This window comes from Capsaspora owczarzaki (genome assembly GCF_000151315.2).
Source record: "Capsaspora owczarzaki ATCC 30864 unplaced genomic scaffold supercont2.1, whole genome shotgun sequence".
In the NCBI taxonomy this organism is placed as follows: Eukaryota; class Filasterea; order Ministeriida; family Capsasporidae; genus Capsaspora; species Capsaspora owczarzaki.
In genome coordinates, this window is record NW_011887292.1 from 3,444,720 (window position 1) to 3,470,652 (window position 25,933).

Sequence of the window (25,933 nt, forward strand, 5' to 3'; positions counted from 1 at the left end):
TTCGGAGCTTTGTGTTGTGCTGTGTGGAGTTTGAGCAGTAAAGTTGGTCTCGTTTGACTTCAGCAGTTACAATACGCATTGTGAACATGTACTTTTGACCTTTTGTTGATGTCTAAGCTGTTTCAGATTTCTGAGATTTCTTGGCATTTTCTCAGTCTTCTTCCTTTCAGTCTCATTCTCTTTATATCTCTCTCGTTCTTTCTTTCTAAAACCCTCGAATGCCCCAAGACCCTACGAGTGCAGCCACTGCTGCTGCGGCAACGGCTGCCGCTGCTGCTGCAATGGACGCGCTGACACACGTCGACGCAGACAAGGTTGGCAGCGCCGCCAAGGACGCCGCGTCGGCCTACGCGTGGCCCGCTGCGAACTGGCTGCGGTCTGTCTTTGAAGCCGGGCAGACCAAGGAGCACCATCTCGGCGGCAAGAGCGCCAACCCGGGTGCTGTGGGCGATGTCGCTGCTGCCGTCGCCGAGGCAGTCAACACGGTCTCGTCGTCGCTGGGCTTTGGCGCCATCGTCCTGCCTGCGGGTGCTGCTGCTGCCGCGTCTGCTGGCATTGTGATGCGACACTTGCCGCTGCACTACTCGCCGGCCGCCGCGCTGGTCGGATCTGCCGTCCTCACCGGCGTCTATGTCGGAAGTCTCTACATTTGGCCGCTCCTTGCCAAGCTCGGGTAAAAGCCAAAATCATGCGCTCGTGATGAGTCAGAGAGACGCAGATGTGCATCTCAGAGAGACGCAGATGCGTATCTCGGAGAGTCGCCATCGATGTACTGATCTCAGAAAGTCTCATTTTGACTGTTTTGTGTTGTTTGGCTGTATTGGCGTGTGTTTTGATCAGTGTTGCTTCGCTGTCTCCGGCAGACCCCCGCGCAATCGACCGCGACGATCCCAAGGTCGTCCCAACGCGATTTGCGAGCGCCACCCTCGCGTGCGTCGCCTCTGTTGGTATTGTCAAGCTCTTGGCGACTCCGCGATTTGCAGGCTTCCCTGTGGTAAAAGGCTGCATTTTTTTTGTTTGTTTGTCTGACGCTGTATGCTGTGCAAATAGTGTTTTGCTCACTTGTTTTTGTTCGCCGTGTCCCTGTATCCTCAATCTTAGCCCTCTGGTTTCTTCTCTCGCCTGCTCGGCTTCCACACCGACCGCCTGATCCTGGGAGCTATCGCCCCGCTCGCGCTCACTGCTACTCTCTTTGCTGGCCCACTGGTTGGAATGTACTATTCACGCGACTTCCCGTGGCAGCACGAAGGCTTTGAGCTCCGGCCATTTGTCGAAGCGACTGTCAAGGACCTGCTTTGGTGGCGTAACATTGTGGTTGTGAGTTCCTGGTCCCTTTAGCTTTGTGTCGCACCTTCTGCTTTGCGCGAAACCACAAGCTGACTGGTTTGAATTTGCGCAGGGACCTGTGACTGAAGAAATTACCTTCCGTGCCTGCATGCTGCCTATGCTCGCATCCGCATTCGGTGGACGTGGTGCTCTGCTTGTTGCCCCTGTCATGTTTGGTTCTGGTATGGCTTTCTTGCTTGGTTTTGGGTGCAGCAAAGCGGGCCTTCGACCTGACCTATTCCGATTTCCCGTTCCCCGTCTACAGCTCACCTCCACAGCATCATCCAGCATCTGCGCAAGACTGACCAGGAGATCAAGGCCGCCTGGAGCGGAATCTGTAAGAGATTGTCAGATCGACAGCAACAACCATCTCAAATAAGACTGCTCACATTCCGTGTCACGATCTTGTTCGCTGGACAGTGCTGCAGCTGGCTTATACCACCGTCTTTGGCGTGTACGCATCTGCTCTCTTCCTTCGCACTGGTAAGATGCCTCCTCCATTGTTCCTTGTTGCTCTCACTCCAGCAACCTCTCGTCCTGCAAATGCTCATTTGCCATCCCCATCCCAATCCCCAGGTCACATTATCGCTCCCATTCTTTCGCACAGTCTCTGCAACTACATTGGCTTCCCCGATGTCGAAGGCGTCGCCAACCATCCCCGCAAACACGGTACGTGTCACTCTGATAGACCTGCTGGTTTGCTTACTCACACGCTTACTCACACGCTGACGTTGGGCCTGATACAGTCATCGCTGCTGCATACGTGTTTGGTCTCCTCGGATTTGGCTTGTTGCTGCTGCCTGTCACGTCGCCGCACTACTACCACAGCATCTTTTACGGTTTCCGATAGTTCAACAACTCCGTGCTCGTTCTGTTCCCAACGTGTGCTGTGTGAATTATGAAGTGTGTTTTTGTTCTAGTTGGAAGAGCAAGCATATCTTCAGAATGAAAACAATCAAACAAAAACCTCACCAGACATAAACAAAGCGGAAGAAAAAAAGTACAATCTAACAAACGAGTCACCAAAAGAAGCCAAAAGACTGATCCGGGAATCATCATCATCATGATGGGAGAGAGGGCAATAGAACATGACGGGGGGGGGGGAACAACCAAAGACTGTCGACCTCTGTTCAATCATAGTTTTTCGCGCGGTCGGAAATGAACTTGGCAAACTCTTCAGACAGCTTGGAGTCTTCCTCGTCCCAATCACCGAGATCATCAAGATCGGCTCCGGACATGTACTCGGTGGCACCGCCAGAGTGGCTGCTGCTGTTGTCCGGCGGTTGCAAGAGTGCAGAGGCCGCTGCAGACGTCGAAGCGCCGCTTTGCGAGCTGGAGGCAGAAACTTGGTGGGACGCTGATGATGACTTGAGCGAAGCAGCTGCTGACGCCTTGGACGGCTTGGGTCGCTCGTGGTGCGAGAGGGTGAACGGCACCTTGGCCTTGATATTTCCCAACGCGCGGTGCAGAGTAACATGAACATAGTAATTGACAATCAGGCCCGCGTTCGTATCGGCGCCAGAATGCGTCAGTCGCGTGGTTGCCGCAAGCTTTGGGTCTTCGCCCGTCTCTGTGCTGTCAATCGCAACGTGTCGGACCTCCTTCTTGTCCTGCGCGTTGGGAATGATCGGCTGCAAAGTAAATGTGCGCTTATAGGTTGTGCCCTTTACGATTGGGCAGTCAGCGGTAGACTCGAGGAAGGTCAGCTTATTCTGTTGATTTGGTGTGGGTGGAGTGGGGAAAAGCGGGGAACGTGTTGGGTGAGCACTGGACTGAACCAATGACAATCTACTCCAGGCCAAAGCGTGGAATTCAAAAATCGCTCACCTTATACTTCCAGCTCTTAGGAGCATCCGCCATTTGCAATGTCAACAATTGAATGAGACGGATTTCAATCGACTTGATGTCGCGCGACGTGTTGGCAATCGCCAGTTCGACTTCGATGGGCTCGCCGTGGTAGTACAGATGTCTACTCAATGCGACTTCCACGTTGGGGTCTTTCTTTTCGACCTGAGGTTCAAGTGGAATTGAAAATGGCGGAAGCATGAGTTGAAAGTTGGACGAATCATCATCATCAAGCTGGCGCAAGTGACATCAAAACATACCACAATTTTCGAAATGGACACGCCGTCGGCTGATGCTGGGGTGTGCGGAACCTTCTTGATGGCAAAGCGAGCGGCATGTTTCTTGTTGGGAGCCTCAGCCTGCAGCGAAAGGGAAGTGAAAATGAAGACAACGAAAGCCCAATTCACACACAGGGGTGCGCACTTCTCCCGAAACCTACCACATCCTTCGCCACATAGGCAATCACGTCGTAAAAGACGCCGCAGTTGTCCACGACGCCGTTGGATGACTTTTTCTTCTCCTCTTGGCCAATGGTGAGCAATTGCACTGACGAAGGCAGGTTCGGGCGGAAGCTCAGTGTCGCCGGGAAGGAATTGCGTCCGAGCTTTTTGCACATGCGCTCTTGAAACTTGGTCTGAGAACAACAACCGACGACGCCGCAAGGACAAGGAGAGGTGTGAGAAAACGCCTTCTCCTTTAAAAACAGGTCTGTCTCACTTCAACGAACGAACGAAAACAAAAAAAAAAAAAAAAAAAAAAAAACTTACAATACGCTCGTACTTTTCCGGTGGAGGATAGACGGGCACAGTCACCTCGTACAGCGCCTTCTCAAAGCCGACACCCAACACGTCCCAGTCGTTGTTTCCGTAGCGGAAGCATCCTGTGAGCTTGACAAACACTAGGCAAGGGGAGAAAAATATTCAACCCAAACAACCGTAGCAAAAGCATTTTTGTTTTTGTTCCCAATGATGAGTGAGTGATAATACCAACCTTTCATTTCATTTCCAGACCTCGCATCGTATTTGGTGCAGGTGACACATTTGTGCAATGCGAACATGGCTTTTTTTTTTCTGTTTTTGTTCTTGCTTTGTGTTCAAACTGTGGTTCCAGCACACCCTTTGGGAGCTGCAGGTAACCCCTCCTGCTACGCTCTCCGCTGTGGAACATTGAACATCCCACGGGTTATACTGCACAAATAACCACTGATAGAATGGCCGCATCTCAAAGCGGGGTGGGGTGGTCAACGGAACTCATCCCAACAAACGAAAAAAGAAAAAAAGAAAAAACGCCCTTTTTTTGGAGGGCTTTTCGATCTACATCCCAAAATTCCAAGCCTCTATTTGGGTTGAGTGAGAGACGCTCGAGCTAGTTTGGGAAGTCGGTGCTCTGCTGAGGTCGCTCGGGGGTTTGTCCAGCTGTGCAGACAAGCGCACCATAATTACGAGCTGGCCTCGAGGACCGGGACGCAAAGCGAACGATAAAAAAAAAAAAACGAGAATCAAAAAAAATATCGCTTTTTGATTGGGAAAAAGGGGGGTTCATTGAAGGGCAGCAAGGCGTCTGCCTCGACAACGCAGAGACAAGCACCACTGCGACTGTTGCACCAGCCTCTTGGAATCTTCACCAAAGTGCGAGCCCCGCTTCCGCCGGCCCCCCTTTCTGCCAGAACAAGAGCCCGAAATTGGAGCGGCGAGTTCGTTTTGCTAATCTTCACCATTTTCGTGCTACCATTTTTCGCACGGGCGACGCAAGGGGCGGGGGGTCACGGTGTCGCTCCAGCACCTTGGCGACGAATGCCATCGCTGTCGCTACCACCCCTCCCCATGTACATGCATCGAGCCCAAAACCCAGCCAGAATGCGACCAAAGCGAAAAAAGGGCAAAAAAACAACGAAATGTTAAAAAAAAAATCAACTCAACACAGCGCTTTGCTGCTTCAACGTGAGCTCCGAACTGGGGATTCCCCTGACTCAAAGAGCCCATTCAAGGCCTGATGAACAAGTAAGCTCGGAATAGCCACCGGCGGCCTTCCCAGAGAGCGGCGAAAGGACCAAGCGCCGTTGATTTTTTTTATTATTATTATTTTTTTTTTTTTTTTTTGGTGTGTGTTTCGGCTTGGTTCATGCATTTTGTGTTTTTGTTACCTTTCTTCTCCTTGTTCTTGCGCACAATGTCGTCGATGAGGACGACGGCGTCCACCACATCGACATGCGCGCCGGCGTCGACAAACTCGCGCGTTGGGATGTACAGCGTCAGCTGCTCGTCATACGACTGCTTCTTGAAGACACGGCGCGTGTTGCTGCTCGACTTTGCGCCAGCTGCAGCTCCACCGTTACTCATTGGTACACAGCCGTCAACTTTTCAACCAAAAAAAAAAAAAAAAAAAAAAAAGTAAGAAGAATAAAGTTGTGCTTTAAAAAAAAAAAACGCAGACTGGTTTGATCCTTTTGCTTTGAACAAAAAGGAAGAGAAGCAAAAAGCTGTTTGACTATCGATCATGATTTTTATTAGTTAAGTTATTGTTGTTCTTTGAATCGTACTGCAGTCCATCTATTCTTCTTTTCTATATTTTTTATTTTTCTTCTGTTTGTTTGCTGATGACTGTGGAAGCAGCCGCATCAGAGCCAGTCGCGACGGCGGTGGCTGAGGCGGAGCGCCCCGAGCCCAGCCCTTCCCACACGCATGCCGGCTCCAACGGCAACCTGGCTGCTAGTGCCGCAGGTGCAGAGGACACCGACGATCACCACAGCTACCAGACTCGGTGAGGGGGTTTTTTTTTTTTTTTTTTTTTGGTTTTTTTTTTTTCTGCACAACCTGCAGAATGGATGAAGGGATGAAAGGGGGGAAAGAGGGGAGTTGGACGTAGCGCGACCCCGGCCGGATGCGAGTGCAGGTGTTTGCGATTGCACCGAGTCGGCTTGGGTCTGCTGCTCCTGCGCTGTTCGTGCTCGTTCTCGCGGTCAATGCATTCCCCAAAAGCGAAGCAACATTGAACAAACCGCATTTTTTTTTTTTCGGATTCCATCGATTTCATGGTGAACAATTCATTTTTAAATTGATTCGGCCATACGAAAAGTTCATCAACGGTGGCATTTTTGGTACCTTTTTGAGGCTTTTTTTTTCTTTGATTTTTTTTTCTTTTTTTTTTTTTCAACAAGCCTTCGTTGTCGCTGCAATTCCTGCCGTTTCGCTGCCACGTTGGCGAGTGCTCACCGCCCCGTCGCGAGCGCCCCGTGGCAACATGGCACTGATCAGCAACCCCCAGCGCTTGCGGGAGTGCATCTTGGAATCCACGAACGATGTGTGCTGCCTCAAGCGGATCGTGAGGCTCTTTTTGATTTTTATTGGATTTTGGACCATTCAGGTTCTCTCTCACACACACACGCGCGCGCGCTGTCTCTCACCCTGCGCTGACGCCAGCATCGAGAGGCGAGCGTGTGGACAAGTGCGTCGCGGTGCATTGAGACCCGCGGCCACACTCTCCACGCCCTACTCTCAAACTCGCAGCATTTTCGATTTTCTTCCAGTTCTTTTTTTTTTTTTTTTTTTTTTTTCCTTCTCCTCGCTTCTCAAATGATCACGATTTGACACTTTTTCAAAAAATCCACTTCCCATGCATTGAATTTGCTTGTGTTGGTCTGCTTTGCGTTGCTGCCCTCTTGTATCTCACCCTCCTATCACACATTCCTTTTTGCTTGTTTGGGGCTTTAGCAACGTCGCCGATCTGGTCATGCTGCACAACCTCAGCGAGGACGGAATTGTCGAGGCGCTGCAGGACCGGTTCAAGGCCGATCGCATCTACTCGTACATTGGCGATGTGGTCATCTCGGTCAACCCGTTCAAGCCGCTGGCCATCTACTCGGACGAGGAGATTTTCGCCTACCGAGATGCCTACATTGTCAGCAACAAGGCCCCGCACATTTACGCGCTCGCCAACCGCGCATACCGCAACCTGCTGCGCACCCACAAGTGCCAGTGCATTCTCATCACGGGCGAGTCGGGCGCCGGTAAGACAGAAGCCTCCAAGATCATCATGCAGTTTGTCGCAGTGGTGTCGGGCACACGGCAACAGCAAGTCTTTGATCAGCAGCAGTCGCAGCAGCGAGTCAAGCTCCAGCACCAGCAGGACATTGAGCGTGCGCAGCTCCTCCGCCACAGCATGATTATCACATCCAACACCGACCTCAGCCTCGCGGGCCTCGATGGCCATGATGTGGTCGCTCGTCACAAGAGCCTGGTTTTGGACGGCGAAGCCCACCAGCCCGACCCACACGCGGCACCCATCACTGCGGCCAGCGCTGCTGCTGCTGCTGGTGTTGTCGTGGCCCCGCCCAGCAATCCCAAGCGTCGCCCGCCGCCATTGCTCAACCGCGACGACTCGAGCCAGGAGAGCCACGCCTTCCTCTCGGTGGACGACCTCAACACCACCACGCAGGTGAAGCGTCAACTGCTCGAAAGCAACCCCGTTCTGGAGGCCTTTGGCAACGCAAAGACCTTGCGCAACGACAATAGCTCTCGTTTCGGCAAGTACATGGAGATTGAGTTTAACGTGCGAGGCGACCCGAAGGGTGCGCGAATCCAGACCTATCTGCTGGAAAAGTCGCGCGTTGTTCGGCAGCAAAAGAACGAGCGCAACTTTCACATCTTTTACCAGCTGCTGTCGGGTCTGCCGTCCAGCCAGCTGGAGGCGCTGACCTTGAAGCGTGATCCTACCACCTACAAGTATTTGAGCGAGAGCGGCTGCTTTACGCTCGACAATGCTGACGACGCGCGGGACTTTAAGGCCACCGTGCATGGTATGCAGGTGGTTGGCTTTTCCGAGGAGGAAATTGCCGACACCTGGCAAGTGCTGGCTGCCATTCTAACCCTCGGCAACGTCGAGTTTTCCTCGAGCGGCAAGCGTGTGGGTGGCGATGCGGCCTCCGACGCTGCTGCGACAGCCTCGGGTCTCCTGAACGTGGCCACGACCACTGTCTTCCCGTCCGAAGCCGCCAAGCTGCGCGCTGCCGAGGCCGCAAGCGCCAAGGACAAGGATCTCCGGCCAGTGCTGGCCACGGCCGACACGTTTGCCACCGTTTGCAAGCTGCTCGACGTTTCCGAGAAGGACTTGCTGAATGCACTCACCTTCCGCACCATGACCGTCGAGGGCCAGACCAAAGAAACGTACAGCATTTCGCTATCAGTGGCGGATGCGCACGACACACGCGACGCACTGACCAAGGCGCTGTACATGAAGCTCTTCTCGTGGCTTGTCGATCGCATCAATGCCAACATGCAATGGAAGTCAAACCGCGTGCGTGACGGCAAGAAGCTCATCATTTCCCTGCTCGATATTTATGGCTTTGAGATTTTCCAGTCGAACGGCTTTGATCAATTCTGCATCAACTATTGCAACGAGCGTCTCCAGCAACTCGCCATCCACCTCACCCTTGAAAGCGAGCAGCGCGAGTATGCCGAGGAAGGCATTGCGTGGGTGCACATCGAGTACTTTGACAACCAGGCCATTTGCGCCCTGATTGAAAAGAAGCCCGTGGGTGTCATTACGATTCTCGACGAGGAATGCCTCCTGCCCGACAAGACCCCGAACACGTTTGTTCGCAAGCTGGGCGAGAACTGCAGCAGCCATCCCCACTTTGCCTCCCACAAGATCTCTGGTGGTAACTCTGAGTTTACGCTGCGCCACTACGCTGGCGATGTCAAGTACCTCGCCAACGACTTTTTGCGCAAGAACAAGGACTTGCTCTTCAACGACCTCGTGTCTTTGCTGCGCCAAAAGTCAAATTCGCGCATCATTAGCAAGCTGTTTGCCGAGCAAGCTGAGCCTGCTGCGGCTGTTGCCAACGCCGCAGCCACGGCTGGCGCGTCTTCGCTCTCCAACGCAGCCGCTCCGGGCTCCCCGCGCGCGGATGTCGACGGCGCTGCTCCCATGTCGCCTGGCTTTGGTACGCACACGGCAAAGTATGCCCCGGGCTCTGCGCTGGCCGCGTCCAAATTCCGCGAGCTCGACGCTGCCTCAGCCGCGTCCTCCAAGCACAACAGTCCGGCCAAATCGCCCCAGCAATCAGCCCGCGCCTCCCGCACGTCTGTTGATATGGGACAGGGCAAGTTGCCTCTGGGCTCCACGTCCACGGCAGTGAGCGCAGCCGCTGGTGCGTTCGGAGGCTCGCGCCGGCGACCAGAAACGCTCGCAGCGCAATTCCGCACGCAGGTGACCGCCCTGATGAAGACGCTGGCCGAGAGCTCGCCCCACTATGTCCGCTGCATCAAGCCCAATGACACCAAGTCGCCCGGTGTTTGCGATGTGGTCTTGCTGCGCAACCAAACGCGCTACTTGGGTTTGCTGGAAAATGTCAAGGTGCGTCGCGCCGGCTATTGCTTCCGTCAGTCGTACCGGGCCTTCCTTGGTCGCTACAAGATGGCTTGCCCCGATATTTGGCCAGTGTACGTTCCTGGAGGCAGCGGGCCCGTCCCGGCGGATGAGCACCCACGCGACAAGCGCGCGCAAGAGCATCGCCGCGCTGCCGCCCTTGCTGCGGTGCTCGCAACAGGTCGCACGGCTGCCGAGCTCGACCGCGAAGCCGTCGAGCGACTCATGCTTCACCTCGATATTGCACGAACCGAGTATGAGTTTGGCAAAACCAAGATTTTCATCAAGGAGCCCGTCACGCTTGTCAAGCTGGAACGGATTCGCGAACGCCATCTTGGTTGGACGGCTACCCTCATTCAGACGGCCTACCGCGGCTTTGCTGCCCGTCGTTGGTACAAGCGTGACCGCTCGACGCGGCTGGTGCAGACCGTTTGCCGCGGGTTTTTGGCCAGGCTCCGCGTCAAGCGCCTTCGTGCCGCCATCGCCCTCCAGACGGCGTGGCGACGATGCGCTCAACTTCGGTGGTACAAGCGTTACCGCGCTGCCACCGTGCTTGCTGCCACCTTCCGCGGCCACCGCGATCGCAAAGAGTACAAGAAGTTTTGTGCAGCGCGCTCGCTGCAGTCGACGTGGCGCATGTTCCGCGATCGGGTCGTGTTCCTCAAGGTTCGCACCCAATTGCGCGCTACTGTTATGCTGCAAAAGCACTTCCGCGGCTACCAGGTGCGCAAGAACTTCCACAAGATCAAGGCGGCGGCCGTCATTCAACGATATGTGCGCCGCTGGCTCTTCCGACGCACGCTCGCTGCCACATTCATCCAAAAATCGTGGAAGATGGTTCGTGCTGTGGCTGCCTTCCGTCGCACGCGCCGCAGCATCCTCCTCATCCAGGCCGTGTATCGGTTGCATCGTGCTCGGTCCGCCGCAATTGTCATCAGCAAAGTTTGGCGTGGACATCGCGTTCGCGCTCGCGTGGCCAGGTGGCGCACTGCGCGCAACAAGATTGTGCGATTTTACCGCATCTCCCGGTCACGCAAGTACTTTGTCCAATTGGACCACGCGTTTGGCCAGTCGCTGCCGCGCACCCCGTTGCCAGCGCCGCCGACCGTCATGAAATCGTCCTGCACAGTCCTCCGTCTCGAATCTCGCTGGCGCAGCGCAATCGCTCGCCGTTATATTGCCGCCCTCACACAAGAGCAAGTGGACATTTTCCGCAAAAAAGCCCTGGCATCCGACATCTTCCTCGGCCGAAAGGAGAACTACAGCCTGTCCGTCAAGCATCCCTTCCAGAGCGATTACTTGCAGCTTGACAACCCGTTGCAAAAGCACACCAAGGGTTGGCGCAAGCTGGCGTTTGGTGGTAAGTGGGCAGTGTGTTGGGAGGGGGGTTTGTTTTGTTTTTTTGTTGTTGTTTTTTTTTTTTTTTTTTGTTAATGTTGTTTCGACTTGTTGGCGGTTTCCTTTCATCCACTAGGCATTCTCGAGCAAAACATGATCAACACCGAACTCATGTTCTCGGATCATGTCAACAAGCTCAACTCCAAGTTTTCGGTCGACCCCGCTACCATCATTGTCACGCGCGACACTCTGTACCGATTGCACCCCAAGAACTTTAAGCCCAAGACCAAAATGCGCCTTGTGGATATCAAGTTGCTTGCTCTCAGTCCATTTGCTGATGATTACGTTTTGCTGAGCACTCATGGTGAGGATCGTTGTTGAAGCGAGCCGAAGTGGCGTATTTTGCTCTTTTTCTGTTTTTCTGTGTTTCTTCTTCGTTCCGCTCACTCACCGTGTGTCACTTCTTTCTGGACAGATTCGCATCTCATTATTGATTGCAAGCGCTATGTCGAGCTTGTCACGGTCCTCTCGACCCTTTATCGCAAGATCAAGAACGAGCATTTGCCAGTTTCATTCACTACTCGGTACGATTCAACGTCACTGACACTCGGTTGGCTGTTCTATGCGCTTGCTTTTTTTTTTTTTTTTTTTTTCGTGTTATTTACATTGGCATTGTGTCTCTCGACCGTTTCGAACCACCGTTTGGGATTGCAACAAACAGCGAGGATTTTAGCGCCGATGGCCATAAATGGACGGTCAGCTTTATGGCTGCCGAGAAAATCACCGAATCCAAGGTCACAATTCTCGAAAAGAAAAACCACGTGTCGATTCAATGCCCCGTGCGTGCGTCGGCATCGTCGTTTAATCTCTTCCTCAATGCGGCCGCAGCAACGGTTGCCGCTGGCACTGCTGGCCCCTCAAGCGAGGGTGCTGGTTTGACGTCGCCAAGCAGCGCACGCACTCTACATGCTTGATTCTGCTTTTTGTGGGTGTTTTATGCGCTATTGTAGTCGTTGTAATGATTGCTGTTTTTTTCTTGTTTTTTTGGTGCAAACAAAATCGCTTGTTTGTTTTTGTTGTTATTCGAACAAATTAGTTGTTTCATTTGTCTCGCAATTTCTTTCGTTGTAATTGTTGCTGTTCAAGTCGCTCGTTTCGCTCTTGCCTGTGAACAAATGCGCACGTGAGAACTTTGATTTGAAAAGTGATAATCAGCGATCTTGAGGTACAAGTTCCAAGCAACAAAACTAAAACAAAAACAGCAAGAAAGGCAAAACAATGTATTGGTGGCGCTGCTTCAGATCAAGTGTCATGCGCATGTGCAGTGCTGTGTGTTTATGCAGTTGGGCCTCTGTTGATGGGTAAAGGTTAGCGTCGGGTGATGAATGCCAATCTTTCAAACACACAAAGTATCGGTCACTCACTCTCCTCCAGGAACCAACTGTGATCGCGCAGATGCAGCAGTGCGACAGCATGCAATGATTCGAGTATTCCAGGTGAAGCAAGTGAGTATGATGTGACCAGGGGGACGACGCAAAACTGACACTCAACCTTACCAAGCAAATGTTGTTGCCGTTGAGAAGAATCTGGTCCAGGTGCGTGGTCTTGCGTCCATCCGCCGTGATTTCACTGAGAGATGCATGAGGTGTTTTAGCAGGAGTAAGTCACGCAATATAGATCACACTCCGACGCCACACATGAATTCAACATGAAAAAATCACAAAATACAAACAATTCACTTACAACTCGGTAACATCCTCGAGCACCATGTCTGTCGGTTCATAATAATCAATAGTTTCCAAAGCAGAATTCAAACACAGACGAACAGCAACAAAAGCACGCAAGCAGGCAAGCAAGTGGAGAACGTCAAGGAAGTGACGACTTGAACGATGAATGAAAACCAAAAGGCAGAACAGCAGCAAGCCAACAACTCGACCAATGCCAGATGCAACAAAGCGCCATCAGGCATGCAGAACATGCAACAACATTTCATGAGGACATCAGCATTGCAGAGTGAGCTGGGGGGGAGCCGATGCTGACAAAGTCGTCAAATCCAAGCAGTGTTCCGACGAGCTCCTTCTCTGACTTCATGACGATGTGGATGCGCGATCCAATGCACTTGTCGATCAGCTCTGTTTGTGTGAGACGAGTGGGTGCATTGATGAGTTGTGAGCCAGGACGCGAGGAAGCGAGCCAAATTTCAATGGCAAAGCACAATGGTGATAGCCCCCCCCCCTGGCCAAGCGTGATGCGTTGCACGAGATGAGGAGCAACATCGAGAGTGGTATTAGATTGGAAGCCACTTGTTGAGTTTGTGGGCGCGTTCGGAAGTGGGCGGGCCAATGAAGGCTGAGGACACTGACCCAGTGGGAGCATGTGCGATGGATTGACGACGTCCTCAGAAGCCATAGTGTATGAGAGTCAATAGAAAAATAACAGGAGTGATAAAAGTAAGTGATAAAGGTAGCAGGAATTCAAGTAGCTGGGAAGAAATGAGAAAAACAAAGGGAAGGAAATTGAACAAGGATTTTGGCTGGAGCAGCATTGGAAAATCTGGGAGAGTTGCTTGGAGCTCAGGTATCTGGCTGGCATTGCGAGTTGGAACGGATTGGATGCATTAAACTTGATCAGCTGTGAGTATTTTATGTGTTTGAATGTTTGTTTGGCGTTGTAAACGTGTGGAATCGAGAGATTGGGGTCAAAATCGAGCGAAAAACGCTCCGAGCCCAAGGTCAGGCAAGAATTCACTGAATGGAGCTCACATTACCTACGTTCTGCTGTACAATTCAAGTGGTTGTGGACTTGATCATTAAACCTTACATTAATTATCATGTACATTCATTTTGCAACTTGTCACGGCGATCTGAGCCTGCAAACAATGCAGTGGTCGAATTGGCGTTGTCTCGAAAATGAACACGATCAAACCCTGGGCAACTCTCAGCGTGATTATCACGAACGCAATAAAAAGTCATAGAAAACCATATCTCCAATCAAATGATCACATCCGCAAGCGTACAGAATGCTCCACTACCAGTGGTACGGGCGTTGCAGTAGGACGCTTTGTTTTGGCGGCAAAATCCGCACTCACCTGACCAAGCTACACTCAGCAGCAGACAAAATTGTCCGGATCACACATTACACTTGATAATACACATACACACTATATCCAGATGACTGGTCGAGCTCAGTCACAGTTATTGCATGCGTCGGTGGTGGCGATGCTGACGATCAGTCGACGCGTGGTTGGACGCACCTTGTCGCGCTGCTGGGCGCCATTGCCGACTGCCACTCGCGATGCAAAGTCACACGGCACCCGTCTCTGCATCATCGATAGCAGATGTGTCTCGACGTTGAGCGGACCTGTCATTCGCCGATCTCAGCACAATCCACAACTCGTCGACCTGACTCGGGCTGGTCCAACGTTCCATCCGGAAGGTCTGGTGGTCATTCCCGACGCGATCTCACAAGAAGAGCACGATGCGCTCGTGGAAGATGTGCGAGGACCACTTCGCCGAATGCGGCTCGGTATGTGTGATGATGTTGTGACCAAAGTCGAGGCGCGACCAAATGAAATTTCTCAGAACTTTGCTGGGGGGAAACGGCAGTATTACATGCATTGAATCCGATGATCAAAGTCGTATGTACAGTCCTTGGCGGCTGTCTCTTGATCCGGAACAAGAAGCACGACACGCACAATTTTTTTGGAAAACGCCCTGACCGACTTTACTTGAATTGGACAGAGCTCAACCACTTTGACTCTGTGATTCGCGGATACAAAGAAATTACATTTTCCAAGTGGGCGCTGCCGGGGTCGCAGACTGTGATTGCACGAGTGCTCGCGTCCGATTTATTTGCGCCAGGCACTCAACTGCACCCAAACCAACATGTGTTGGAGCTTGCACCCTCTGGTTACATTGCTCCACACATTGACAACGTCGAAGTAAGCACATGCACGAATGATGCTCGCTTTTCTGACTGTTCCCGGGAGCGAAAATGACGATGAACACTGGTTTATGGCCCACTTTGCGCATGACAGGCTTGCGGCGAGTATGTCGCAGGAATTTCGCTATTGTCGGCCAGTGTTATGCGCTTTACATACAAGGATGAAGAAGTGCGTATTCTGCTCGAGCCACGGTCGATTTATTGCATGAGGTAACTGAAAGCGTGTATCTTTTTGTTTTGTCGTTTTCGGGCTTGGCTTGAGTTTGTCGAACTGACACTCATTTCCGAACTCTCGATACATTCATCTGTGTACTTGAATCTTTGCTAGCCATGCCATGCGCTACAAATTTAAACACAGCATTGTATGCAACTCTAGTCCACCAGAAATCTTTGGGTCGAGGTCGATTGTGCGCGATCGTCGCATCTCTGTTTTATTTCGAGACCAACCCAAGCCAGTTCCACCAGAGATGATGAGCGATGAAACCGATCCATAGGCATGGCATGGCATGGCACGGCAGGGCATTGCGAGCGCTGCTCCTTTGGTGATAAGGTTTCCTCACAATTCAATAAACTCCAAAACGCACCCACGTCTCAGTCATATTCTTCTACTCGAGTCGAGCCAGTATTACTTATGTCTTCCAATCAAGCCAAGAAGGGCGGGTTTGCTGCCACCAACCCGGACCGCCAGCAAGAAATTTACAAGCTGATGGGCGTCTACCAAGCCAAAGGCATGGATGGTACGTCAACTCGCGCTGACGCATAAGTTTTTTGGCTATTGCAGCGAGAAAAATAGGACAACAGGAATCGGGGAAGAGGCGGGGGGCATCAGTTGAAACAAAGCGACGTGCACGGTGAGCGAGAAGAACGCGCTCATGGCACGACGTTGTTCTGTTCTCTAGCCGACGGCATGCAACATGTCAGTGAAGCGCTACTAATCCCCGCGTCATTGTGGATGGAACGAGCGCCATTCAAAACCCCGGAGAAAAAGACCGACAAAACTGACAATAAGAATTAAAAACAAAAAGTCGCTACGTTTTTCTTTCAAGTCTCCGTGATGACGAGCACACAAAAGCACACCGACTTCCATCTCCATCCACTCTACAAGAATCAGGCACAAGTATTCTAACACGTCTCGCCAAAGGAGCACGAGCAGGCTAGGGAATGGATTGTCGTCGTCGGTCATCCAGCGTTCATTGTCGAATCGCTATTTTTTTGTTATTGTTTTTCGTTCGACTTTTTCTCCCTTTCGGAATTTCAGTAACGATGCCTCTTCTTCATCACAAACGAATCGATGGACATTAATTTGATGCACAACGGTATGAATTGGAACAAACCAAACCAAATTTGACCATCGTTCTTGTTTTTTGTTTTTTTCCTGTTCCGACAATACACAGATCCGGTCATTCGTGCGAACTGGGATTACCGCAACATGTCCGAGTTCCACGCTCCGCGCCAGAATGCCGTCTCATTTGAGATTGGCGTGCACGGGGGCATGGCCAAGCCCGAGCGTCGCGCTTCAAGTGAGCAGCTCCCTGCGGCGCAGGACGTTCTGACAACCAGCATGGGTGCGCCAAGTCTCATCCCGACTGGGATTTCCCAATCGTCCGTCAAAGGATCAGAGATGGTTCCTCCTCCTGCGAGCCTTGCGAACACTAGCAAGTCTACCTGGCAGGGTCCTTCAACCGTTCGCAATTAAACCCAGTGGCAATCGACCCGCTCCTCGGTTTTCGGTGTTCATGCGTTGTTTGATCTACTTGGTCCCGATTGGCAAGCGCGTGCAGGTGCACGCTTGCGGGGGTGGGGTGGGGTGAAAATGGTTGTTCCAAGCCGTCTGGAATGGTGTGAATAGAAAAATGTCTTTTTTGGTGTTGCAAGACAACAATAAACCATTCAAAAGGTGGGGATAATTTATGATAACAAAACACAAGAATAACAAAACAACACTGCGCCACAAAAATGCCAATCGCAACTACGAGAGTTAACTAGTTGCTTTAGTCGTCGAGACTACCGAAGGCTGGCGTGCCAGAGACGGGGGAGAAGCGAGCGTGCGAGGGACTGGGGTGCTCGGAACGGAGGAGGATGCTTGTCGCTTGAGCTGCGGCGAAACCCCGCCGGCAGCAGAGGCCATTGCTGCGGCAGACAAGCGCACCATGCTGGGCGTGAGGGTTCGGCGGATCGGACGAAGCTTGCTCGCCGCGCCAGTACCCTTGATATTGGCCGCCCGCATGCACATGACAAAGAGTAGCGGAGCCAGGAAGATGACCCAGACTGGCATGAGCAAGTTGAATAGGTGATAGAAGACGGTGGTAACGTCCAACTGGGAGATGGCAGCAATGGCCTCAGACTTGGCTGCGTGCCTGGAGGCAATGCCAACGAGCCCGTAAAGACAGGTTTTGAGGAACGCTGGAAGGAGCACAAATACATAGGCACCACCTAGGGCGAGCGGCACTCGTTGGAAAAACGAAAATCGCTCCAGTGCACCAGACAGGTATCGACGGTTGGCAAGCCAAGCCACCAGGCAGCCAAAGACAAGTGGCGTGTTGGACCAGTTCAGGTTCAAGTACATGCGGCTTGCACCAGAGCCCGGCCGGAGTCCACAAACGGTCTCCATGTTGGATTGCCAGTCGGCCTCGAAGGCTGGCGGCCACAGCTCCACGAGCGTGTCAAGGGCTAGCGTCAGCAGAGTAGCACCAATGACAATCAGCGCAATGCTGCGGCTGCTCGGTTGGAGGCGGAAACGGGTGTATCGGCGGTAGACTTGTTCCTCGCCCTTCGCATAGACGACGAGACAAAGAATAGCACACGTCCATCCAACGACCAGATCGGCAATAGTGTGCGTGCCGATATACTGCACGCACCAAAAGATGAGCATTTGGTACAAGATGGTCACGAGGAGCAGCCATGGACGTTTGAACTTGAGCAACAAAAAGCCAAGCGCGGTCAAGCTGACCATCGAGTGACCCGATGGCAGCGAATAGCCCTTGCCGCAATAGAATGCCTGATACGACGTGCAGAGCCAAAAGCCTCTTGGCGATCGAATAATGTTCTTGGCCAGACTTTTGATGGCAAAGCCAATGGCCACGAATGCGACTGCCGACGAGCCGTGGCGCGAGTCATACAGCCACAGGACGACGGCACACAACAAGAGCCAAAACTTGGACGTGATTCGGTTGTGAATCATATCGGTAAAGTCGTCCACCAGCTTTGACCGCTGCGTATCATGCAGATACTGGGTGATGGTGCAGCCAGTGGCCTGGATCTGAACTCCGGCTACTTGTATCAACAAACTCTCCAATAGTACCAGAAATACGGTCCAGAGGAGGATCTTGTTGAGGGAGATTCGCTTCACGTAGGCAAATGCTCGGAAAACGAGTTCTGACGGGCGTTGCAGAAACAGCTGTACGGGGTGTGTTGATGCGTACATGCTGCGAGCAGTGCTCGCGTTTAGTAGTGGGTATTGAACCAGCAGCTGGTCGAGCATAATCTGCGGAGCAATAGAGGAGAGCGAGCGAGAGAGCGAACAAAGGAGCGAGTGAGCGAACGAGTAAGCAAGCGGTCTCTCGAGGATGCTTGTTTCACTCCCGACTTACTTGTGAATCTTGGAGCAACTGTGGGAAGAAATTGGAAGTGTAAAAGTGCTGTCCAGCCACGAGCGGCATAAATTCAGCTTTGAGGACTGACTTTGTGTTTTTGTCGTCTGCCAAACAGATAGAGACCACTTGCCCAGTCAGACCTGCACTGCGACTTCCACCAAATGCGACAGCAGGACAGACAACCATCACTGCAGCTTACACTTCTTGAGAATCTTGACAAACGCAGTGTAGTTGAGTTGTCCATACTGCAAGAGCTGCCGTAGCTCTTCCACAAAGTCGTAGAACGCAACAAAGACATCCGCGGCATTCGCTTGCGACGTTCGCGAGTTGAGCTGTCGTGTTGAATGTTGAAAAGCAGCGAAGAAGGTGCGGTGGGAGGAGAACGTGAGTGAGTGTGCGTCATACGGAGACAAGGAGAGGTTTGCGGTGTGTTCAGAATGGGTAACCACACAAACCTTGCCACGAGTTTCCAACGAAAACGCGACAACTGCCATCGCGTCAACACGAACACACACAAACACATGCATCCGCAACGAGAGCGAGACGATGATTTCTGTCCGAGCTCGACTTTGACACGAATCGACATAGGGACCCCAGCGGTTTCAAAACCTTACCAGCATATGCGCCTGGCTCATTAGATGACGCTCAAAGTGCGCCTTGCACTCGTCTTCCTTGAGCTGGACAAAGTCGTTGATCTTGCCGAGCTCGCCCAGAATGAACTTGCGAAAGTTCTGCTGCTCGGTCGCGCGGTGGACTCTGGCTGCCTCCACCGCAGCCGTGTGGGTGCTGCTGTCGGTTGTGCTGTCATCGGACTCTCCGGACGCGGCGGCTCGCCTGGCTGCACGGTACGCCTGCGCCGCAGCCACCACGCGCTTGATGAACTTCTTGCCAGACTTGTAGTCAAAGTACTGGTCGGCCCAAGCCGGGAAGCTGGTCTCTGCAATCGTGCGGCCGAACTTCATTCGTTCTGCGTCCCTCGAACCCTGTTTCGCCCTATTTTTGTGCTGATGGTGGTGAGCCTTTTGGTTTTTCGCTGGGCCTCCCGCACCACCAAAAGAGCAAGGGCAGAAGGAAGTGCAAGAAACCTGGACCGCAGGGCTTTTGCTTGGAAGCGACAATGGGGGGGGGGGGGCCCAACGAGGCTGAATTGGGAGAAGAAAAGGAAGGCGGTTTTAACCTTTTTTTTTTTTTTTTTTAACAAAGCGTCAAAAAAGAAAAGGAGTGTTAAAGTAAATTGGAGATTTTGAGCGACGCAGGAGTGTGGATGGGGAGTCCGTGTGTGAGTGAGCGAGAGAGCGATCTGTGAGTGCAAAATAAACAAAGCGGGAGGGGGAAAAAACCAAAGGGAGCACAGACGAGGGGAGAAGAGGAGCGGCGGAGGGCAGGGTGGACTTTGACTCCGGTCGCTCCATCACGACCAGCACAAAAACAGAGCAAATCTCCATGGTCGCATGAGCTGCGAGCTGACCTCCGAGAAAAAAAAAGAAAAAAAAAAGACAACAGTGAACGCACGCCACAGTGGCGAAACGGGGACGAGTAGACCCCACGGAAGCGACCAAAATGCCCCAATCCTCAGAACGGTTCCGTTCGTCGAATTCGCCGCCAAGGTTTCTTGCTTTGGGGTTCGTCGCGAGCCACCACCACCCCTTCCACCAGGACGCTCGCCCAAAAAACCCAAACACAACCCCAAGCAGCCACCACCAAAACTTTGTCCTGCAATGGAACGAGTCGACCAAGGCTGATCCATACCGAAAAAAACAAGGAAACCCACAAACAACAATCAAACACCAAAAAATAAAAAAATAAAAAAATAAAATAAAATGAGTGGCTCGATCCTCGAAATTTGGCAACGAGATTCGAGCTGTTGACGAGGCGTACGCTCGGCTCTCAAGTTGAAAATAAGGGTGTACGGGTGCCTTTTCGCCAAAGCGAGCAGAGGCGGTTTGCGGAAAGAGGATAACGATGCGGAAACAAGTTTTCGATTGGGGACCAATCCCGAGCGTTTTCGGTCCAACGTGCCGGTCATGCTGATCTTTACAACGTTGAGGTGCAGCACACCTCACTGTCTTTGACCCCCTCCTGGAGCGACAGAAAATCCCCACTGTGACGCAGCTAAATACTCCCAAAGCTTCCGCAAGCCAAAAGCACCCTTGTTCAAAGCGTCAGTGTAAGCGAAGAACCGATTCAAATTGTGCTTCAAAAAAAAAAGTCCCAACACGATAAACCAAAGCAAAGCTTTTTAATCTTGAACGCACCTGAAGCGCAGTGCCTCTCGCTCACACGCCTATCAGTCGCAAGCGACAGTGGCGTGACCAGATTAACTGGGTGTCCACCCTCGCGAGACGCCGATCCTGTTGCTTGTGATTTGGTTGTGAAAAAACAACAACAAAAAACGAAAATCTGTATTGTTTGTTTTTCAACAAAATGAAAATAACTTTCCTCGTCATGCAATCTCTGCTTGGGAGCGCAAAAAGGACTTTGAAAACTCAAACGCAACAAAGGCAGCGCCGTTGGCTGGGAAGGCACGGAGGATGCATGGCGAAAGGCCGACAAAGAGCCCTCGCCAGCCGGACTCTTGCAGCGAAACGCGGAAGCAATGCACTAGGCCGCGATACCGCGGTGATTGCAGATCGTCGCATTGCACTTTGGATTTGAGCAAGTCGATCGGATAGATAAACGTCCAGTACAGCATGCCAGTCAAGCCGCCAGACATGATGATGCGCTCTGTTTCGGGCCTGGTTGCTGGATAGTGGGTCTTGAACATTTCGTACGCCCCAAAGTACATGACGTTGCCGGGACACTCGCGCAGCATGGTGACGTTCAACCCAATAAACAAACCGCGGATGCCGCGTTGCTGCACCACCTCACGCAACATCCCCATTGGACCAAGCTGCGTTGCTGTTGTTGTTGTTGTTGCTGTTGTTGTTGCAGCGGATGCCGCGGAGGAGGCAGCCGAGGCCTGCATGCTGGAAAACAGCCTCCGTTGGCGTGTCCGCGCGGAAACATCAGCCTGAAATGACTGCAGAGCGCAGCTGCGACAGCATGGCTGGCTGATGGGTTACGGAACGGAAATGCTGCTGGTGATGGTGTCTTTGCCATCCTGAGGTGGCGGACGAATACGACCTGCTGGGCACATTTGTTGAAACAGCAGGCTGACCAGCAGCAGGTGCAACAAACCTGGTTGAGGAGGACGCAGTTATGGAGGAGGCGACCGATTTGCTGTCGTACTGGACCTGGAGACGTGCCTTGACGAGCTCTAACGGACAGTAGAGGAGGCTTTCCAGCGCACCAGTGGCAGTGCACGAAAGCACAAAGTTGGCTGTGCTGAGTTGCCCCGTTAACGGATTGCTCAAGCGGCTCTTAAACTCTTCAAAGGTGCCAAAGAGAATGGAGTTGAATACGATCGAAGCGACCAGCGGCGAGCTCATGCCCTTGAAGAGTGCTCGCACGCCCTCCTTGCGGATGGTCTGCTGCAGGCAGTCATACGGACCCTTGAACAGCGGGTTGGTGACGGATTGAGTTTGCAAGCGCACTGTGCGATGAAAGGGTGGATTAGCATTCAGAATAGTGAGTTGTTGTTGTTGTTGTTGTTGTTTGCGACTCTCGTTTTCCAACACTTCCAAACGTCAAGTCACGTCGATCAGTGTGGGTGAGAGAGTGACCATGACCATGACCATCGGATCGGAGGTGAACCAAAAGAAGTCAGTGCTGAACGGATTCGCCCGTTCCTAAAAAGCACCGTCCTAGCTGCTGCTGCTGCGGCTGCTGCTGCTGTTGCTTGCTGCAAATCAGAACCATAGCCACAGCGACCAGAATCGCAGCAACGGCATTAGCGTTGTCAGAGTGCGAGACAGCAGTCGGAAGATCGAGGAGTGCGAACCGAATCAACAAAAAGAGTCATGCCAATGAACGTCCAGCACCAGTCCACGCTCCCCATAGCACATGCAAACACACACACACCCTCCTCTTCCGCCATGCCATCCGTGTCAAAGTGTGTGTGCAGCAGCAGCAGCGAGCGTGCACATTTTGGCGGGAAAAACCACAAAGCAATAGAACTATCAAAAAAAAAAAAAAAATAAAAAATAAAAAATAAAAAAAATGCAGTTCCGTTGATGTTCGCTTTGTACCTTTGATGGTGTCGAAAGGGTGGCCGATGAGCGACTGGGCAATGCCTGCAAAGCTGCCAGAGATGAAGTGGTCCATCTTGGAGAAGCGCGGCTCGGCGTGCGGCAGGTGGCTGTGGTGCGGCGGTCCGCCGTGGTCGCTCAAGTCCGACATGGAAGACGTCAACGCGGTTTCGGTCTCGCTCCCCATGTGTGTGTGCTGCGCTTCAACGCTCCAACAGTGGAACAGACGTAGTTGATGCGTGTGGGTGTGTTAATAATGTGTCGTAGTATGAAATGCCAGACGATGACAATCAAAGAAAAAACAAAAAACAAGACGAGTGGCAGGAATAGGAAAATGGATTGAAAAAACGCGGGAAAAAGACGAATTTTAAAGAACTGAGTCGGTTCGGTTTTGCTGAGTCGGTTTGAAGATCAGAAACACCTGTTGAACGTTTGTTACAAATTCTGGTTGCTGTTTTTTTTGGTTGGTTTGTTACGTTTTGCAAGTCCCAAAAACGATTGAATGAAAGCAACGGCAAGAGGCAATGCTTTCCCACTGATTTTTCATTGTCAATCACGATGATCACTTTTGCTTTTCCCTTCTTTCTGTTTTTTTTTTTGACTTTGATTGAGTTTGCTCCTTTGCTTGTTGTTTGCATTGCATCGCAGTCGTTGTTCTTTGTTCTTGATCTTGTCACAGATGGAAAGGTAAAAGTGAAAAACGTAGAAAAAAAAAAAGCGCTAAAAAACAATGTGGCTCGATACACGAACGGTTGAACCAATAAAGACCAAAAGTCACTCCCACCACCCGAAACAAGAAGCGTAGATCTCGACTGCCAGAGTGTGCTGCTTGAGCGACAAAGCCCCAAACACACTAGAGGCCACTGAGAAAGCGACCGGAGAGAAAAAAACAAAAAAACGGGGCTGTGGCTGAACTGAGCTTGCTTGATCGCGCTGACCTTTCCCATCGAGACTGACCCTCCCGCCGTATGTGTGTGTGTGTGTGTGTGTACCGATATCACGAGAGTAGCACAGACAACGAATCGCTCTTGTCCAGGTCGGCTATGTCGCAGGGACAAGGGAAGGGCCAGCCCAACAAGCCGCGCGCCGGAAGCTCGTCCAGCGGAGAGCGACAGCTCAGTCGCAGCGGCAGCCTCATCAAGCCCATCCCGGGCAGCCCGATTGGAGACGACGACGACCTCGAGTCTGGCCCGATTGAGCCGGATGTTGGCTGCTGCGATCCGCGCAAGTGGTGGTTCCGCTGGATGATGCTCGTCTTCATCTCCTTCCTCGGCTTTGGCAGCTACTTTGTGTATGACATTCCCGCTGCACTCGAGAGTGACATTGAGCACGCAATGAACGTAAATGTTGCGCAGTACAGCTTGCTGTATGCTCTGTACTCGTGGCCCAACGTCATTTTGTGCTTTTTCGGCGGCTTCCTCATCGATCGCGTCTTGGGTGTCGCCTGGGGCTCCATCCTCTTTGCGGGTTTCGTCCTCCTGGGCCAGGCTGTCGTTGCCATTGGCGCGCAGAGCAACCTCTTCTGGCTCATGCTTGCAGGCCGCTTCATTTTCGGCATTGGTGGTGAATCGCTCGCCGTCGCTCAGAACAACTATGTCGTGCGCTGGTTTAAGGGCAAGGAGCTCAACATGGTCTTTGGCATCCAGCTCAGCTTTTCGCGTGTCGGCTCCACGGTCAATCTCAACATTATGAAGCCCGTGTTTGACTCGTTCAGCAACATTACCCCTGCGTATTCCCAGCTCGGCGCGGCCATGTGGTTTGCCGCGCTGTTCTGCGGCCTCTCGCTGAGCTGCGCAGTCATTCTTCTCTTTTTGGAGCGCAGGACTGACCGCGTCATCAAACGCGATGTCGGCGGCTCGGACGAAAAGGTCAATCTCAAGGATGTCAAGGACTTCCCTCTGTCCTTGTGGCTCCTCTTCATCATTTGCGTTGGCTACTATGTCGGAGTCTTCCCCTTCATTGGTCTTGCTCTGTTAGTACATTCGCGTCTTTTCGTCTTTGTGAACTGCATGCAACTCATTTTTGACTCGTTTCTTCACAACAACTACTCCTCAGCGTCTTTTTCGAGTCCAAGTACTCGGTCGACTCGGCAACCTCGCACGCGCTCACTAGTATCGTGTATATCATCTCCGCAGCCGCTTCACCCGTTTTCGGCTTGCTCGTCGATCGCACTGGCCGCAACCTCACCTGGGTTATTGCAGCCACTGCCGTCACAGTTGGCTGCCACGTCATGATGGCCTTCACCTTCATCAACCCCTATGTGCCAATCATCATTATGGGTTTTGCGTACTCTGTGCTGGCCTGCGCGCTTTGGCCCATCGTCTCGCTGGTTGTTCCCGAGCACCAGCTTGGCACCGCCTACGGCTTGTAAGAACCAAATTTTTGTGGGGGCTTGCTTTGCGGGTGGTACGTCCGTTCCTTGGCACACGCATTGACCTCTTTTTGTTCAACCTCCTTGGACTGGTAGCATGCAATCGGTCCAAAATCTCGGTTTGGCCGTTGTTGCGCAAGGCGCCGGTATCTTGGTCAACTCGAACGGATATCTTTGGCTCGAAATCTTCTTTAGCATCTGCGTGGCCTTGTCAGTGCTTGCCTCCATCTTGCTCTGGTTGGTGGACGATGCGTCTGGTGGCAAGCTGAACGCAAGCGCCAAGACACGCAAGCGCGAAGCGGCCGAGAAAGAGCGGGCGTAAGTGCTGGCTCGCTGACTGGCTGTTGTACTAGTTTGTTTGAGAGTGATGGCTGGTTGGGTGAAGGCGAGAGAGAGAGAGAGAGAGAGAGAGAGAGAGAGAGAGAGAGAGAGAGAGAGAGAGAGAGAGAGAGAGAGAGAGAGAGAGACAGAGAGAGAGAGAGAGAGAGAGAGAGAGAGAGAGAGAGAGAGAGAGAGAGAGAGAGAGAGAGAGAGAGAGAGAGAGAGAGAGAGAGAGAGAGAGAGAGAGAGAGAGAGAGAGAGAGAGAGAGGGGAGAGAATGGTGGGTGGAAGCCGACTCACATTTTCTCTTTCGTACTATTAGCGCTTTGATTGCAGCGGCTCCTCCGTCTCCCAGCAGCTCACCGAGCATGGGCAATCGTATGCGACCGCGAACACCGGTTGAGCTGCGCAACCGCTTCCTTACCCGACTAGGCATCGAGGCAAGTACATTGTTTTTGTTTTCCTTGGTTACGTTTTTGTTTCGTGTGTCTCATCCTCTTCTTTGCTCACTCTTCTCTTCTCTGTTTCGATGCCAACGCGTTCTGTGTTGATTCTCTTTGGGTATATCCAGAAGCCAGTCAATCTCCGCTCGCTCCCACTTGCCCAGCCGTCATTGTTGCGATGAACAACTGTTCCCTCATTCATTCGAGGTGTCCTCGCACGTTTCGCTTTGTGCGAGTTCCTCCCTTTCCCTCGCATTTGCA

The 25,933-nt window shown here is 52.3% G+C and overlaps 9 protein-coding genes across 9 annotated transcripts; 5 read left to right on the forward strand and 4 right to left on the reverse strand.

Moving 5' to 3' along the window:
* Positions 1-164: 164 nt before the first annotated feature.
* CAOG_01076 (hypothetical protein) lies at positions 165-2,316 on the forward strand. The gene is made up of 8 exons (XM_004365890.2): positions 165-673; positions 841-994; positions 1,102-1,317; positions 1,400-1,508; positions 1,592-1,663; positions 1,747-1,809; positions 1,903-1,995; positions 2,073-2,316. Exons 1-8 carry the CDS (start codon positions 219-221, stop codon positions 2,174-2,176), a joined length of 1,266 nt encoding a protein of 421 aa, XP_004365947.1. The 5' UTR covers positions 165-218; the 3' UTR covers positions 2,177-2,316.
* Positions 2,232-5,593, reverse strand: CAOG_01077 (hypothetical protein). Its single transcript, XM_004365891.2, has 6 exons — positions 5,315-5,593; positions 3,939-4,069; positions 3,611-3,805; positions 3,432-3,530; positions 3,154-3,336; positions 2,232-3,038 (listed from the first exon to the last, which is right to left on the reverse strand). The coding sequence occupies exons 1-6, from the start codon at positions 5,508-5,510 to the stop codon at positions 2,457-2,459; spliced, it is 1,386 nt and encodes a 461-aa protein (XP_004365948.2). The 5' UTR covers positions 5,511-5,593; the 3' UTR covers positions 2,232-2,456.
* A 126-nt stretch (positions 5,594-5,719) lies between these two features.
* Positions 5,720-12,005, forward strand: CAOG_01078 (myosin IB). The gene is made up of 5 exons (XM_004365892.2): positions 5,720-5,931; positions 6,882-10,897; positions 11,012-11,239; positions 11,351-11,459; positions 11,597-12,005. The coding sequence occupies exons 1-5, from the start codon at positions 5,768-5,770 to the stop codon at positions 11,847-11,849; spliced, it is 4,770 nt and encodes a 1,589-aa protein (XP_004365949.1). The 5' UTR covers positions 5,720-5,767; the 3' UTR covers positions 11,850-12,005.
* A 205-nt stretch (positions 12,006-12,210) lies between these two features.
* CAOG_08467 (U6 snRNA-associated Sm-like protein LSm5) lies at positions 12,211-13,284 on the reverse strand (the record flags this gene model as incomplete). Its single annotated transcript, XM_011271737.1, has 6 exons — positions 12,211-12,226; positions 12,300-12,316; positions 12,432-12,504; positions 12,619-12,646; positions 12,912-13,007; positions 13,239-13,284. The coding sequence occupies 6 exons, from the start codon at positions 13,282-13,284 to the stop codon at positions 12,211-12,213; spliced, it is 276 nt and encodes a 91-aa protein (XP_011270039.1).
* Positions 13,285-14,045: 761 nt separating this feature from the next.
* On the forward strand, positions 14,046-15,400 carry CAOG_01081 (hypothetical protein; the record flags this gene model as incomplete). Its single annotated transcript, XM_004365895.2, has 4 exons — positions 14,046-14,400; positions 14,616-14,815; positions 14,912-15,027; positions 15,146-15,400. The coding sequence occupies 4 exons, from the start codon at positions 14,046-14,048 to the stop codon at positions 15,309-15,311; spliced, it is 837 nt and encodes a 278-aa protein (XP_004365952.1). The 3' UTR covers positions 15,312-15,400.
* A 19-nt stretch (positions 15,401-15,419) lies between these two features.
* On the forward strand, positions 15,420-16,723 carry CAOG_01082 (hypothetical protein). The gene is made up of 2 exons (XM_004365896.2): positions 15,420-15,554; positions 16,212-16,723. The coding sequence occupies exons 1-2, from the start codon at positions 15,449-15,451 to the stop codon at positions 16,511-16,513; spliced, it is 408 nt and encodes a 135-aa protein (XP_004365953.1). The 5' UTR covers positions 15,420-15,448; the 3' UTR covers positions 16,514-16,723.
* CAOG_01083 (hypothetical protein) lies at positions 16,673-19,612 on the reverse strand. The gene is made up of 4 exons (XM_004365897.2): positions 19,025-19,612; positions 18,610-18,742; positions 18,408-18,514; positions 16,673-18,301 (listed from the first exon to the last, which is right to left on the reverse strand). The coding sequence occupies exons 1-4, from the start codon at positions 19,370-19,372 to the stop codon at positions 16,796-16,798; spliced, it is 2,094 nt and encodes a 697-aa protein (XP_004365954.1). The 5' UTR covers positions 19,373-19,612; the 3' UTR covers positions 16,673-16,795.
* A 1,241-nt stretch (positions 19,613-20,853) lies between these two features.
* Positions 20,854-22,688, reverse strand: CAOG_01084 (carnitine/acylcarnitine carrier protein; the record flags this gene model as incomplete). The annotated part of the gene is made up of 3 exons (XM_004365898.2): positions 20,854-21,376; positions 21,639-21,942; positions 22,538-22,688. 3 exons carry the CDS (start codon positions 22,686-22,688, stop codon positions 20,854-20,856), a joined length of 978 nt encoding a protein of 325 aa, XP_004365955.2.
* Positions 22,689-23,216: 528 nt separating this feature from the next.
* Positions 23,217-25,854, forward strand: CAOG_01085 (hypothetical protein; the record flags this gene model as incomplete). Its single annotated transcript, XM_004365899.2, has 6 exons — positions 23,217-23,224; positions 23,547-24,509; positions 24,593-24,904; positions 25,005-25,226; positions 25,552-25,669; positions 25,801-25,854. The coding sequence occupies 6 exons, from the start codon at positions 23,217-23,219 to the stop codon at positions 25,852-25,854; spliced, it is 1,677 nt and encodes a 558-aa protein (XP_004365956.2).
* Between the last annotated feature and the right edge of the window lie 79 nt (positions 25,855-25,933).

Excerpts from the sequence above, each read along its gene's own strand:
- CAOG_01076 (XM_004365890.2), top strand. The coding sequence starts at position 219 with ATGCCCCAAGACCCTACGAGTGCAGCCACTGCTGCTGCGGCAACGGCT. Across the intron at positions 1,509-1,591 it reads CCCTGTCATGTTTGGTTCTG|CTCACCTCCACAGCATCATC; the intron begins GTATGGCTTTCT and ends CCCCGTCTACAG. Across the intron at positions 1,810-1,902 it reads TGCTCTCTTCCTTCGCACTG|GTCACATTATCGCTCCCATT; the intron begins GTAAGATGCCTC and ends CCCAATCCCCAG.
- CAOG_01077 (XM_004365891.2), bottom strand. The coding sequence starts at position 5,510 with ATGAGTAACGGTGGAGCTGCAGCTGGCGCAAAGTCGAGCAGCAACACG. Across the intron at positions 4,070-5,314 it reads CAAGAACAAGGAGAAGAAAG|TGTTTGTCAAGCTCACAGGA; the intron begins GTAACAAAAACA and ends CCCCTTGCCTAG. Across the intron at positions 3,039-3,153 it reads CTAAGAGCTGGAAGTATAAG|AATAAGCTGACCTTCCTCGA; the intron begins GTGAGCGATTTT and ends CCAAATCAACAG.
- CAOG_01078 (XM_004365892.2), top strand. The coding sequence starts at position 5,768 with ATGACTGTGGAAGCAGCCGCATCAGAGCCAGTCGCGACGGCGGTGGCT. Across the intron at positions 5,932-6,881 it reads CACCACAGCTACCAGACTCG|CAACGTCGCCGATCTGGTCA; the intron begins GTGAGGGGGTTT and ends TTGGGGCTTTAG. Across the intron at positions 10,898-11,011 it reads GCGCAAGCTGGCGTTTGGTG|GCATTCTCGAGCAAAACATG; the intron begins GTAAGTGGGCAG and ends TTCATCCACTAG.
- CAOG_01082 (XM_004365896.2), top strand. The coding sequence starts at position 15,449 with ATGTCTTCCAATCAAGCCAAGAAGGGCGGGTTTGCTGCCACCAACCCG. Across the intron at positions 15,555-16,211 it reads CCAAGCCAAAGGCATGGATG|ATCCGGTCATTCGTGCGAAC; the intron begins GTACGTCAACTC and ends GACAATACACAG.
- CAOG_01083 (XM_004365897.2), bottom strand. The coding sequence starts at position 19,372 with ATGAAGTTCGGCCGCACGATTGCAGAGACCAGCTTCCCGGCTTGGGCC. Across the intron at positions 18,743-19,024 it reads TGAGCCAGGCGCATATGCTG|CTCAACTCGCGAACGTCGCA; the intron begins GTAAGGTTTTGA and ends TCAACACGACAG. Across the intron at positions 18,515-18,609 it reads TGTCAAGATTCTCAAGAAGT|ACGACAAAAACACAAAGTCA; the intron begins GTAAGCTGCAGT and ends TCTGTTTGGCAG.